A 15,499-nucleotide genomic window follows, 5' to 3' on the forward strand; every position below is an offset into this window, starting at 1 on the left:
TTGGAATTTCAAGAAACTGTTTGTAGAGGATGCTGCACTGAGGCTTAAATATGTTCAGACACACAAAGATGTTCCTTCTTGCTTTATTGGATAATAAGAAATAGGACAATCTTAGACAAGGAACAGTTGGCATGTTACAGGTGTGAGTCATTAGGAAGCCTTAAGTATAGCAGCACAGTAACAAATAAGTCTTCACTTTTTTGAACTGTAACTTGCTATAGTGTTGTAAATGCCAGAAAATGCGGATCTTAATCCTAATCAAGAAACTGATGGTTGGAAAGGTTTTACTTCTGGGTATTATCTGTTACTATCATTTGATGTCTCAATAACCTTTTGTGTCCTGAAACTATGCTTAACTGTCTTGAATATAAATGCCTATTTTCATTCAAGCACTTCTGTTTTTTCTGTTGGCATTTATGTTGTATCTACTACATTGATTTTGGGTGGAAGAAGGGCCATCAGTTGAGTCTCTGTTACTAGCCATCACCTCTGTCATAGTAGTCAACAACAATAATCTGAGTTTTCTAAGTGCAAGTACTCATTGGTGGATAAAACTGTAGATTGATACGTACTCAAATTCTTTCTTCAGTATTAGAAAGTGGAGCCTGAAAAGTAACTCTAAAGGCAATTTTCCCCATCACTGCTGTTCAGGACACTAACATTAGAATATGGAACATTATTCAAGACTGGTAGGCTAAAGTTTAAGGACTTTTAAAAAGGAGATCATAGTTGAACACTGAAATGCCCTTCTTGAATGCCCGTCTCCCTTACTTTGCTAATCATTTGCAAGTGAAGAAAGTTGCAGTTGTGCATGCAGTAATATAGGAAAATATTTATATGTATTCTGGAGTATGATGGTGAACAATTTTCCTTCTTGACGTCTGTGTTTCAAAGACTGAAACGTTTTAGGTTTGTGGATGGTGCAGAAAATCTTGGTTGTCTAGACTAATGGATGGCTTAATTGTCCTGTGAATTCCTGCAGATGCCTGCTCGTAAAAGCAAATTTGCCAAATTTGGTCTTTTCAGATTTCCCCAAGAAATATGACTTTTCAGTATCTTTTTATACCCAGACAGGTACATTTCAGAAATAAGGTCAAATGTTCTTGTGGCTTCAGTTTTGCTGATGAGCAACCTAATGTAATAATGATTTAATGAAAGAAAATTTCTTCCTTATTTCAGGTTGCTAGTATTGGAATCTACAGCTCCTTCAGGAGACATGTCCCGCCCACACCACATTGCGTCAGTTGTTCCAAACCGGTATCCCCGCTGGTTCACCCTAAGTCACATTGAATCCCAGCAGTGTGAGCTGGCATCGACCATGCTAACAGCAGCCAAAGGTACAGTACTGTCAGTTACGTACGCAACTAAATGTATGCTTTTAATATTACATGAAGTAAACAGATTTTAAAAGTTGTGTTTAGGAGTCCAAATTACACTCTGTCAGGAGCTCAAAATGGGAACAACAAGCTGAACTGACTTAAACTTGTCACTTAATCTTCTAGCAAAGTAGTTAAACTAGCTAGATGGTAGCCAGATGGGCTTGTTTTAAGGCTGAGGAGACAGCTTCTTGTTCTTCCGACACATTATGTAGACTGTGAGACCCAGGAGTGGACAAGTCATTTCTAAATTCACAAATTGGGATGACTTTTTGGTATGTGCTACACTAACACCATCAGGCACTAAAAGAGTTTGTGCTCCCTTGTATCTTTTGTTCATATGTGATTTAATTAAGGAATGTTTATAAAAACAAAATACATACAACTGAATCATCATGCTGTTCCTGCAGCAATGGCAAGCTCAATTATAATGGATCTCTTGATGTTCTGGGAACTTGTTCTGTTTTGCTGATTCTGTTTACATTTTGCAGGTGATGTTCGGAGGCTGGAAACAGTGTTAGAATCCATACAAAAAAATATTCACTCTTCATCACACATCTTCAAACTCGCCCAGGATGCATTTAAAATAGCAACACTCATGGACAGCTTGCCAGACATCACTCTTCTGAAAGTTTCACTGGAGTTGGGCCTTCAGGTATTTCTCTTGTTCATTATTACTATAGCAGAAGACAGGGATTTGGCCCTGTGTTGGTGGCACAGCCATTTGAGTCACTGAAAGCCATACTGTCTTGTGCTCTGTCTGGAGGTTTTAGATTTTGTTTGCTAATGTGAAGCACCATTGACCAGCAAACATAGAGCAAAGGTCTTCTCAGCCTCTTTGTGCCATTTGAGTGGAAACAGATGGAAGTGGCTGGCTGCAGGGCATTCTTCTGTTAGGGGTAAGAGAAGACTCATGCAGTGAGGTCAGGAGTTTATGCTGGGGTGATCAGAGAGCAAAAGTATTCTGCTGTTAAAAAATGCACTAGATCTTTTGCATGGCCTCGAGGGGCTTCTTACTATTCTTCCCATTCTTCCCTGCCTTTTTTTCCCCAAATGAGATTTAGTAGGTGCTTGCTGAATTAGCACAGAAACGCAAGGTCAATCACAGTGTCCTGATTCTAAGGCAGATTGTGCTAACAGTAGCCCTCTCACTTTCTTCATCAAAATGCACTCCACATACTTTGAGATGGCCATCTGCATTAGACTCAGCTGGAAGTGTACAAGAGCCTCAGTTCAGTTTTAAGGCTCTTAGGAGAGACTTTACAAGCTGAAATGAGACAGCAAGCTTTAGGTATCTGGAGTGGTATTGCCGTACACTGATGAATCTTGGAGTTTACACAGTTCATTTCATCAAAAATAAATCTTTTCATCACTCTTCAGGGAGTTCTTCAAAACAACATGCAAAGATCAGGAAACCACTTATTACTTTGCTTCAGTAAACAAAGCTCCAAAGAATTCTGGGGAAAGGAAATTGTATCCCAGTTGCCTTTCATGCCAAAGGAAGGTAGTATTTGCCTATTCTAGACTTTTAGAAGCTAAAGTCATTAATCAGAAAGCTGAGATTCTGTATGCTTTCTTAGCCTTTCTTATTTTTAAGGTTGCTGTGGAAAACAGCTTCTTGTTTTGCATCTTGGTAGGTTTTTACTTTAAATGTTTGTTTACCTGAAAGAGAAAGATCTTTGTTTGACCCGTGAGTCACCTCAACCGTTCACCAAGTATCATTTAGAGGAATCACTTTGGATTCCGCTTTATTTATGGATACCCCTGTGTGGTTGGTTGTGTCATCAGAATGTCTTCAGTGAGATTTAGTGAAAAAAAAAATCATAAATTTGCACTTCCTATGAAAAGGTTCTTCACTGGGAGGGTGGGCAGGCATTGGAACAGGCTGCACAGGGAACGGGTCATGGCAGCGAGCTGCCAGAGTTCAAGAAGCGTTTGGACTGTGCTCTCAGACATCTGGTCTGATTTTGGGTTGTCTCTTCCAACTCAGGATATTGTATGATTCTGTGATTCTTCCTAAATCCAGAGCTTGGGATAAACTGGAGTAGAAATTGTCCACTGTTTTGTTCCAAGGTGATATCAGCAATTTCATAACGTTCACTGGGATTTCTGTGACAGAAAAGCCTCTTAGATTGTTCTAAACTGAGGAGTAATGTATGGATTCCTGGGTTCTTTCTCCCTATTTCCACTGTCAGCACATGTTCTGTGACTCAGAGGGAAGGTGTTTAAACTAGTTGTGGAAAGAGGTCATCAGCATGGGTAAATGGGCACGAAACTCCAGGTGTATTCTGTCCTACAGAACCTTACTGGCACAGATGGTGTAAGATCTGCAATTGCGGGAGAAACATATTCCCATACTTGCTTATTGTATGGTACTTCCATGCAAGTATTACTGCACACATGCAGACACGTGCTGCTGGCAGAACTGCTGAGCAAATTAGTGCAGGTGATCATTCGATGCATATTTAGAAAGTGGTGTCCTTTCCTTTAAAGCCTATAAATAAGTATATAAACCTTTCAATGTGTATGGTAAAGGGATTTGGCCCTGCTGTGGAAGCTAATGGCTGACCGTTTCTTGCATCCCTTATGGGTAGTGAGATCTTCCATCCATAGTGTGGATACTCCATCCCTGGAGGTGTTCAAGACCAGATTAGGTGAGGCCCTGAGCTATTTAGTGGGTGGTGTCCTCTCCCCTGGGAGGGGGTTGGAATTAGATCCCTTAGATTAGGATCCCATAGAATTAGAGAATGGTCCCTTTCAGCCCAGGCCATTCTATGATTCTGTGATCTTCCATTCTTCTAGAGTAAGAAACTTTAAAAAATCTACCAGGACAAAGTCAGGTTTATTCCCAGTGGAGAGACATTAGCTTTTTCAGACAAGCTATGTGATCCACAGAGGTCTCATGTCATTTCCAGATTCATTGACCTGTTGAGAAGCTCTCTTCAATTGATAGCGTCGGTCTTGGACAGATCTGAAACTTTTTTTTTTTTTTTTTTTTTTTTTTTAAGAAGAGGTGTGTCAAGAAGAACATAAGTGAGATAGTTCTTTGGATACATGCATTATGGTATAAATTAATTTCAGCTCCTCCTTGATCAAGACATCAATACATGCTTTATTTGAAATCCTTGTGTTTTTTTGTTTGTTTAAAATCATCAGTAAGGGCCCCCTCTCATACTGTTCTCATCAGTTTAATCAAATTAAAACGACCTGATTCCAAAACAGTTCAAATCAAACTTTTCTGGGTCAAGGAACTAGATATAATACTGTGCTTTGCTCTTAAGTTAGGACTGTCTACACCAGAGTTGTTATTATGCCCACTGTGCTTATGGAAGACTCTTGAGACTAATCTGTGTACAGACCACCGCAGAGAGGAAAGTCATCAGAGAAGGCTTTCAGAGAAGTCATCATACATACCCTTTTTAAACCTTTTTCCTTCATCCATCAATAGCAGAATTCAGTCCATAAAGCTCTCTTGTTCTTGGATTCACTCTAGTTGGGGGGAAGCTGAAAATTCATCTTGAATGTTGGAAGAGCATTACCTTTAATTTTGTGCACATAAGTAAAGGAAGTCAAATAGATTCATTCTCTTTGATAGAAAGAATAGGACATTATGGCACTCCTGAGTCATTTGACTTGCAGATTCCTCTTCTTCTTCCAGAAATAGTTTAATCAAATGGGTGTTTCCATGCTCTATATTAGCTATATTTTCATATTTAAAACCATGTTGAGTTGGTCCTTATGGATCAGTTTGCTTTGTTTTAAAATGCTATTCTCTGCTCTAGCGTTTAGATTACTGTTTAGTCAAACTGATATCGCAGTGTTTGAGGCCAACAAAGCCAACAAATTTCTTACAAAACAACCAGTTACCAAGCTCCCAAGCTACGAATGCTTAGGGGCTAGTGTGGCATCACTGGTGGTTGCTTATAACCACACTTCTTAAAGATTTTCTGTTATTTCATGCTCCTCAATAGGCTTTCCATATTCTTAATTATCCTCTCTACAGCTGAGGACTAAAAGAGGTGACAGGAGTAGCTGGTATGACAGAGGGCTACATGCCACTTTGAAATCACTTTAGTATTGCGAGGGCAAAGAATTGAGAACCCTCTTGCAAGTGCTGCTGACTCCAATCTGTTTAGTGAGTGTATTTTATGACTTTAATATGTATAGTTCGTTGCTGAGAGCTTTATGATTGACCTACTATGCTTTTTATTTCATTGCTACAAGTAGTAATGCCATGGTATCATCACTGATGTTGTAAGGGGAAAGCTACTACTTTCTTGACTGAAGTCTATGGGGACTGTTCAATTAGCTGAAGCAAGCTTTCTCTCTGTGCAGTGCATTATTTTTTTTTGAATAAAAGTATTTGCACACATTTTGAAAAGCAACCTAGGCAGTAACTGCAAGTGGTATAAAACATGGACACTACAATCAAAGCTTTAAAATCTCCTTTCTCTGTGTTTCTGATGGTTTTACGATGGGATTTCTTCACAGGGTATACCATTCAGGTAGAGAAGTCATCCCTATGAGAGTTTTAGTAATATCTCAATATATTTGGAAGTATACTTGTATCACTGTAGAAGTAGCAGGCAGTTGAATCTCAGTAGAGCCTTAGGTGCTGTCTGTATTGTTGAAGTCAATGAAAAGAAACGCACATGTAAGGGAAAATTGGATGGGTTAGTTTGTCCAACAAGAGTGGACATGTTTCCACTTTAAAGACTACCTTTCATAGAGGGAAGAGGCACAATAGAATTTCATTTGAATCATTAGTAATTGATTAGGCTTTGTTTTGTTTTTGTTCTTCCCTAGTATAACAGTCTCTCATTTAGACTTGAAAGACCTGCAGTTGGAATTACTCTCTGCATGCCCTTCTAAAGTAGCTGAGCAGTATTTTTCAGATCTTTTGACATACCAGTTGAAAAGAGTTAACAGTGAAAAGGGCAAGAGTCTGCCGTTTTGAATCACAATGTATCTGAATAACTTAAATACCTATTTTTTGGTATATTGTCTTGGTTTTGCAATAGGATTAATTTGTGTTGTTTTAATAGGTGATGCGGATGACACTGTCAACACTGAATTGGCGACGGCGGGAAATGGTGAGGTGGTTGGTAACATGTGCAACAGAAGTAGGTATGTTCTGAGATACTACTCAAGGGCTCCTGCCTTTTCATCAGTTAATCTTAGATGGATTGATCTTGCTTGTCAATGCTAGCCTCTGGAAATGTCTCACACTTCTCTTGATCTATAAAATTCTTTCATGTAGAAGATGTTTATTGAGTGTTTTTCTATAGCACATGATAGAATAGGCACAGGCCAAGTGAGACGACAGTTGAGTAATGCAGTGTGACTTGTTCCTTCCACAAGATAGAGGGGTGTATTACCTCCTGGGAGATATCCAAGGTTTCCCCTTCTTCCTTGCATGCTCTCTCCGGGTTTGAGGTTGCAGCAGAGAAGAGGCTCATTGTTACGGGCTGCTGCACCGTGTTTCAACTTTGCTTTCTCTGAAAGGCCAAGTTTGGGGTGCAGGAGAGATAGTTATCTGGTCAGCTGTGGACAGGAGGAAAAAGAAAACAGATGAATGAAATGCTGACAATGCTTCCCACTCTGTGGGAAGAGATCCTCATTTTCTTATTTTTATTTTTTTGGGACCCTGGATAAATCCAAGCTTAGAGTGTTACCTGGTCATGACATTGTGCAACCCTTTGCTCAGCACTTGAAAGCAAACCAAATAGTAATGTACCTCTTGTTTAAATGTGCAAGGTAAAAAAAGGTGGAAGCAGAATCCACCTCATATTCATGGGAGGACAGCAGTGGAATATTAGTACACGCAGCAGGATATTATTTTCACTTCTTTGTGTTGATGAGACATCCCTTAGCTTCTATATTCCAGATTACCATGTGCAAGATGAGGATACAAAATCCAAAAGCGAATATGGGGGCATTAAAAACTAACTGTAAAAAAAAATAAAATAATAAAAAATCAGCAGCTGTGATATTAGGGACAACATAAATAATATGATAAGGGAACAGTTTTAATTGTCAGTAGAGGTATTTCTGGAAGGCATGCTTTCCTACTGCATTTACTCCTTTTTCATGTGTTCAGGTTGGATTGTGTCTCGTAGATAATTCTTCATTTCAGAACTTCATAAGATTGCTGATGCTTATTCTCTGAATTAGTTTCTTTGCTTTATGCTTAACTGGGAAATTCATGTTGCCAGTGTCTTAGGAAAATACAGTTTGCCTTTGTATGCCCTCAGCCAGAAAGTGTTTCTTGTCTGCAAATTTTCATGCAATGCTCGTTTTATTGTTTTTATATCTTTGCTATGATAATTATTACTGAAGTTATCTTACAGATATTAGTGTCATGGTATTATTTTGTGCAGTTTCATATTGGCAAATAAAATGCTGGTTGTAATACTCCTTTAAATTAGTTTACATATTCTAATAGAGGTATCCCATAAAGAACCTATAATGTCATGCAAAGTACTCTTGAGACTTAATCAAGTTGGTAAAGCAAGGAATCTGTTTATAAATGAAGATCTTTTATTCTCTGGCTATGCTGAATTTTTGCACATGAGTTAAGGGGCGTGCAGGAAGCATCAGAGTCCTACAGAGAAAATGAGGACCTCTGGGTGTGGTTTAGGTGGGCTCACAGATGTGCATAAACTGCCTCTAGCAATAATAAAGCACTCTAGTTGGCTATAAGGTTCAATTTATGGAACCCATCAGTCACCATTCCCCCTTCCTCCCCCTGCCAAACAAACACGCACACACGCCAGGAACAAAATGATTCTAAGGAAAATACCTATTTCAGATAATAGCCAGTAGTACATATTGCTCCAAGTATTTCCCTAGTAAGGAGCTTGATATTTAAGTGTATATGAATATGATACAAGATATATCCAAAAACCTGTTGGGAGAGGATGGGGGCATTAGGATTTTCATGTCCTTTTTTCTTTTTTTTTTTTTTTTAAGGGCATACTTAATATTAGATGCCATGGTGTAGATGCTAAATGGAGCCATTTAGCATGTTTTCACATTCTTTTGTGTGTGCGTTGTACCTTGAGATGCACATTGAGAAAAGGAGTTAAAATTGCCATTTAAAAATGTTTAATGTAGTAAGAGCTGCTTTTGAGTGATGTGAGGAGACCAAATGAGTCGGAACTTGTTACCCAAATGGTCTTAAATACAAGTAAAACAGCACAGTTGTCACACCAGGAAATTAAGGCTTATCTTGAAGGCTTTTTTGTTGTTCTCTGCATTTCAGTGATTGCCTCGGAGTTTGCACAGTAGCCTTTGTTTTAATGTCCTTTTCCAGCCATGTTACATGGGCTGGTCTTTCTTGCTGAGGCACATCCCCTTGGATGTACCGGTAACCTCCTAGACCTTGCTGAAAATGTGATTTCTTGCTGAACATCTGTATAGCTAAGTTTTATCAGTTGTGGCTAATCCTTTCTTTCTCTTCCAGGTGTTTATGCACTGGATAGCATCATGCAAAACTGGTTTACACTTTTCACTCCAACTGAAGCCACTAGTATTGTTGCTACAACAGTGATGTCCAACAGCACCATCGTCCGTCTGCATCTGGACTGCCATCAGCAGGAGAAGCTGGCCGGCAGTGCTAGGACGCTTGCCCTACAGTGTGCCATGAAGGATCCTCAAAACTGTGCCCTCTCTGCACTGACATTATGTGAAAAGGATCACATAGCTTTTGAGACCGCTTACCAAATTGTTCTAGATGCTGCTACAACCGGCATGAGCTACTCGCAGCTTTTTACTATAGCACGATACATGGAGCACCGTGGTTACCCCATGCGGGCCTACAAGCTGGCCACTTTGGCCATGACGCATCTCAACCTGAGTTACAATCAGGACACACACCCTGCCATTAATGACGTTCTGTGGGCATGTGCGCTCAGCCACTCCCTTGGGAAAAATGAGCTAGCAGCTATAATACCTCTGGTGGTCAAAAGTGTCAAATGTGCAACAGTACTGTCAGACATTTTGCGTAGGTGTACTTTGACCACTCCTGGCATGGTGGGACTTCATGGAAGGAGGAACTCTGGTAAGCTCATGTCACTGGACAAAGCCCCTTTAAGGCAACTCTTGGATGCTACGATTGGAGCCTACATTAATACGACTCATTCACGTCTCACTCACATCAGCCCTCGACACTATAGTGAGTTTATAGAGTTCCTCAGCAAGGCCCGAGAGACCTTCTTAATGGCTCATGATGGACACATCCAGTTTACACAGTTTATTGACAACCTAAAACAAATCTACAAAGGCAAAAAGAAACTGATGATGTTGGTTCGTGAGCGATTTGGTTGACGAAAATGTGTGAATGGGGGGGGGAGGGAGGGGGAGGGAAGGGGTGGTTTGTTTTTACTTGAGCCTGCCTTTGTATCCTTTTTAACTTAAAGAAACAGAGCCACACCGGTATTATATGTGTATAGTTATATTGAGTTTGCAAACTAAACTGTCATGTTGTGAAAGTTTGTGTGTTTAATTTTTTTTTCCTTTTTTCTGTTTTGTATGAGAGAGAGGTTAAAAAAAGTTTGGTTTACACTGAGTATATGTTGTCAAGTGGCAAAAGCCCACATCACTCTCCTGTTCTTTCTGTATACGTTCACAGCCTCAAAAACAAACATATATTGCAATGGCTTTAAAAACCAAACAAAACACCTCCATCCTGTGATAAGTACCTCGAATGGATTCAGCTTTACTCCTTTGTAACTCATCCTTACATTTCAGCGTATTTAAACAAACCAACAAATGAAATACTAATAGTTAAAAGGCTGACCACGTGGCTTTGCAGTGCTGTTCATCCAGAAGCATGGCACACAATGCTTGTGCATGTGGAAACTTAGCGACTGTCAACATACATTCTCAGGGATTTATCAGAAAAATTAAAAAAAGAATGAGAGCATTTATTGTACTGTATATATATTATAGTATATGTCTGAATATTGAAAAATATAACATTAACTAATTTATAAAAAAAAATCTATGTAATGCAAAATACTTGAAGCTGCAGTAGCTTGGTTTTAAACAAAAAAGAAAACCTATCAGAAGGACTAAAGTGCGCCTTGCTTCAGGGTTGGCTCAGGTGGTGAACTATATGCTGGGCATCTATGCAGAGCCACCTTTTGGATTGCATGGTTGGACTGATACCTATTGGGGAAAATTTTATATATATATATTTATACAACCCGTGTATACATATATATGTATACACACATACACACATGCTTGTAACAGGCACTATAGTAAAGACGGACAACAAAAAGTACACAGCCAGAGCAGCAAGCCTTAGCATTAAGAATACAGTATGCCAGAATTGGGGTTTGTGCCTCCTAGCCTAGAAAACTTAAAGAAATATCCTTTTTGACACAAAACGCAAAATGTTTTCCAAAATGATTGACGTGATACATTACGCCTTTGCAGTGAGCTAATAATAAGCTAACCTTTGTGCACAAATAACATATATATATATTATATATATATATTCTGCATAGGATTTTGACTTTGTGCAGGACAGAAAGTTGTGTAGGTATGACTGTTCTACTTTTCAGTTTGTTTTTTTTAATATATTTTATTTTCTCTAGAATTACTCAAACAAAAGCAGCCTTCTATCTTGCCTTGTCTTAATGCTTTAAAATAACCAAACTGGAGATCTAACTACCAAACTGTTCATTATATTATTAAATACCAACTTTGGTTACAGTATAGTGTCTTTACTTTAGCTGATGGTTCTGTATCCTTGTGCTTTTTAAAGCAGTTTTTATGTTTTGGTGCAAAAGTTGTCCAGTGTCTCTTGTTCCCTTCATTAGAGAACATGCTAGAGGTATGTTTGTAGGTATTTTTGTTTAGAAAAACTATTTCATGCTCTCCATTTTATTTATTATAATAGGTAAAAAGGTTGTACTTCATCACCCATGTAAACATGCTCATGAAGTTGAAAGTAATTAAGATTTGATACACTGATATCAATTTATTTATGTAACTAAATCACTGTTTTATAAACTTGTTAATGATCAACAATTTTTTTGTTTTGATTAAAATTAGTTTTTTGAAAGTTGATTCTGCCTCCTTTATGGTGTCTGTTACTGGAGTTGAATTGTGAATGAACGGATGGTCCTTAAATGCCGAGCTTACAACCTTGGTGCATTTTGGTGGTAAGCAATTTGATCACCAAGAACAGAAATGTTTTGTTCCTCAAAAATCTGTTGAGGAATGGCAGTGCTCATAATTGCACCAGGTATCATGCAACAAAGAGAAGAAGACCTGGTGCCTCAGAGGAGGCGCTCCAAACGCTGCCTGCAGTTGAAGGAAGATGTGTGGTCTATACAATGAAACAGTTAAGACCTGACATACTGCCCTGGAGCAATGGTAGAGTGGCACATTTCCACGCGATGGGTTACTTAGGTGGGCATGAGAGTTGAGAGGTACTGCAAGTAAACACAAGGAGAGTTCTTGCTGTTCTTTGAATGGCTTTCTAAAATGCTTTGTGTGGTATGAACTGTGCAGCAAACTCCACCTAGCATGGGGACCTTGCTGACACCCAACAGCCTACATTTCTGCTTCTTGGGAGTCCTTTCTCTAGGATTAGTGTAAGTTTTCCAGCCCTCAGTGAATAATAGGATATGACATGGTTGAAAATCGAAGAGGAGCTTTCTCCGTGACCAAGATTTTCATCATTGTAGGTATGTTATATGATGTATTTGACTCTGCCATCTGAACACCTTCACTTTCTTTTTTAGTATATCCATCTGAAAAGAGAATTAGCATGCAGCAAGCAGCTATCAGAGATGCAAGTGTACCCTTGAATTCTGACTGTGAGACTTGTGTCACCAGAAGATGGTGGAGGAAAAGGTCTGAGTCTTTGTACAAATTCTCACTTAAAATATATCTTTACCAAATCTTCCTAACAACAGTGTTGTTCTCAAATGGTAGTGGTAATGCTCTGTAGTTTCTGCAACATTTATCCCTCCCGGGTATTGGATCCTTATTTTATTTGGAATTTTCTCATGGATTTTCTGTTGCAGAGAATAAGGAAAAACAAGAAACCCCATTCTGTAATAGGATTGGCAAGGTTTTATTTTACCTCTTAAAAATAATTTGATATAGTGGACTGTGGAGATTGCAAAACAGAAGCCTGTTTGAAGACAAGGTTTTAGAATTAAATGTTGTCCTGATGATTGCAACCTGCTTTTGATAAGCAGGATTGCGTATTTTTCCATCAGTACTGATGGGAATTTATTTGCTGTCTTTTCACAACTGATTAATGTCTGGTGCTGCACATTGCAGTTGGCACCATGTTTAGAGCGCTCATGGACCAACACGGGTTTGGCCAATATCTCTAGTTTATCTGTGTCTATGTACTGCTCTCATTTTGTCAGGTATGGGAAGAGACCAAGAAAAAGATTCCAGGGGAAAAAAAAAAAAATCTGAGGGCTCTTGGTGAAAACTGTCATCAACTATTTAAGGTAAACATAATTTCTAAAACTACATATTGGAATTAATTTTGGAGCATAAGTAATGTTAGTCAAATGCAATGCCTGAATTTGCTTGTCTTCTCTTCAAAGCCTTGCCTCTGAGATATGCAATTGAACACTACTGCTATCATTGTCTTAAAATGCTACAGTGCTTTTCAATATTCCTTTAAATTAGAACTTTTTTTCTAATCCAGGATTGGTGTTTAGTAGTGGAGGGAACTGAACATCACTCTCTCGCATCATAGGCCACCATTGAGTCTTCACTCTTTAGGTGAGTTCAGTGAAATCATGACAGATGTGATACTACTTCTGTTTTATGAGATTCTGTTTTGTGGCTTAAGAAACTGACTTTTGCTAATAACTTCATTTTCAAATTTCCTTTATAGTCTATTGATTCTGCCAGAACTGAAGCCAGGAGAGATTTTTTGCACCCAAATTATATTACTTCCATTTGGCTTGTTAGTGTTTTAACAATTACTTCATTTTCATATCCACTTTTCCCTTTAGAGGATATTGTACAACTTTTCAGCATGAAAGAGAAGAAAAGGCACATATGGGAGTCTGAGACCTGAGACACTAAGGTGCAACTGAAATTCAAGACAGCTTAGCTTCCCCCTGAGTATTTCACATCTTATTTTCAAAATATTTTGGGTTTAATACTGTGATACTGTGGCAATAGAGTTAAACCTGGACAGCGTGTACATGACAAATATTTGTTAGATTTTTTGAAATTTTAGGTAATCTGAAGCTAGAGCTGTAACTAGAAGACAGGGTCTGTAGATCATCATGGTTGTCTAGTAGAACAGATGGAGCTCTTTCAAAATGATGAATCTGCTAATATGTGCAATCAGTGCTTTGGATGACTGACCAACAGCTTTTGCAGTACAGATGAAGTTCTGGAGGGCTTTTTCTTTCTTTTTATTTATTTTATTTTAATTCTCTCTTTTTTTTTTTTTTTTTTTTTTTTGAATTTCAGAAAGTAAATTTGGCTTTGTAGTATTTTTAAGTACAGAAGATATTCTGAATGCTTTGCATGAGGAAGTTTATATTCTACAGAAAAAAACATATTCCATCATTTTCTTTGTATATACATCCTGTTTTGTGTTGCAAGCTTTCAAAAGTCTCTGTGAAAGTAACTTCTCAATAATACCTTGGTGTTCTGTCAATTTAGTTTGAGCTACAATTTTCTTTCAGGTTTGTCTAGTAGCAATTAAGTTTTTATGTAAGTGGGTATAAATAATATAAGTGCATCAAAACTGGGTTGCCATTTATAGAGAGGGAGAGTTTTCTTTCTGAGTTGTGCCAATTTATATTTGTAGTTCCATAGAGTGGATTTGCACTAGAAGTAAATTTATTTCACTGAGACACCTTTGACTTGTTTTAAAATACAGATTTTTACTTAAAAAAATCATCCAGCCTTCCTCTCTTTGTATTTGAAAAACAAAAGTCCTGGTAACCTATCTTCTTTTAATGCAGGATATAACTTGCAAACATACCAATATAGCTGGTACCTTTACAGGATTGCAAGTGTGATACCCTTAAGTGTTCTCTTCTTCTCTGCAGCTCTGGCTAAGAATAAAGAATTAAGTGTTTGTAGACAAAGATTTTCCCATCATTTTAAGTGCTTGTTCTTTTATCCTTTTTGCAAAGGTTAGTGGAGAAGGAAGGAGCACAACCCCGCAAGTGTTATGTCCAATAGTTGCCTCACGACAATGCAACAAATAGTAAAGACTTTTAAGGTATTCTGCAATGTTGCAGACAATACTGAATGTGAGATGAAAAGCTTCAGGATATTCCTAATTAGAGGAAACAACCAAGTTTCCAGGGTGACTTTACTGAGATAAGAGGTTGCTAGGATTTGCCTCCCTCCAGAAGCGTATGCCGCACACCACACATGGGAAGAAAGGAGCATTGCCTCCATCAAACACCCTGGGATGCTGACAGCAAGTAGCACCTAGCCCTCATTTGAAATGTTTGCATACCATCCTTACAGGTAGTAACAGAATCCCCAAAGACAATAAAAGTGGAGCATCATATAGTCTGAGGAAAAAGAACTGCCTTAAAAAGAAAAGTGACATCAGCTGCTATATTTGCAGACATCTGCAAGGTCACGGGATCAAAAATGTCTATTAACATGTTTTGGCTACAAAGCACAAGTTATTTCTAAAACCAACCTTGACAGATTTCTTTGTCTTCTAGTTGTAGAGAGTGTTTATGACTAGAAGCTTAGAAAGTATTATGATCATTAAATGACTTTTTTTTTAAATAGAAGTGTAACCCTCTATTACTTGTGAATGTGAAGAGCTCACTCTAGATTGGTTTCTTTCCTTGATTATCTAATCCAAATACTTAACATTTTTACACTTTCTTTATTGTTTGCTGTTAAACCTCATGTTCTGAAGACAGGAAAGCAAAACTTACCCAGCAATAGAAGAATTCATGATCCTGGTGTTTAACCATAGGTGGGCTCCTGTGTGTTTATGAGTAGCAGAAAAGGTGCAGATGCCCCATCCAAATTTAGCTGTCTAAGCCACAATCTCTGAATTAGCATGGGAGACAGCCAGTGAGTATATATAGTCTTACTGACTTCTGTACCAACTACATTTCATTGTTAAAACTTCATTTTCT

The 15,499-nt window shown here is 38.3% G+C and overlaps 1 protein-coding gene across 2 annotated transcripts in view; it reads left to right on the forward strand.

Moving 5' to 3' along the window:
• ZSWIM6 (zinc finger SWIM-type containing 6) overlaps positions 1–9,704 on the forward strand; it is a gene marked incomplete at its 3' end in the record, with an annotated part of 112,703 nt that extends 102,999 nt beyond the window's left edge. For both annotated transcript variants that reach the window (XM_084304907.1, XM_084304908.1), the window contains 4 exons: positions 1,180–1,337; positions 1,868–2,031; positions 6,422–6,503; positions 8,842–9,704. In XM_084304907.1, the coding sequence (XP_084161033.1) occupies positions 1,180–1,337; positions 1,868–2,031; positions 6,422–6,503; positions 8,842–9,704 (1,267 nt within the window). The remainder of the gene's footprint in view (positions 1–1,179; positions 1,338–1,867; positions 2,032–6,421; positions 6,504–8,841) is intronic.
• Positions 9,705–15,499: the final 5,795 nt, after the last annotated feature.

This window comes from Netta rufina, assembly GCF_964035555.1.
Source record: "Netta rufina genome assembly, chromosome: Z".
Classification (NCBI taxonomy): Eukaryota; Metazoa; Chordata; class Aves; order Anseriformes; family Anatidae; genus Netta; species Netta rufina.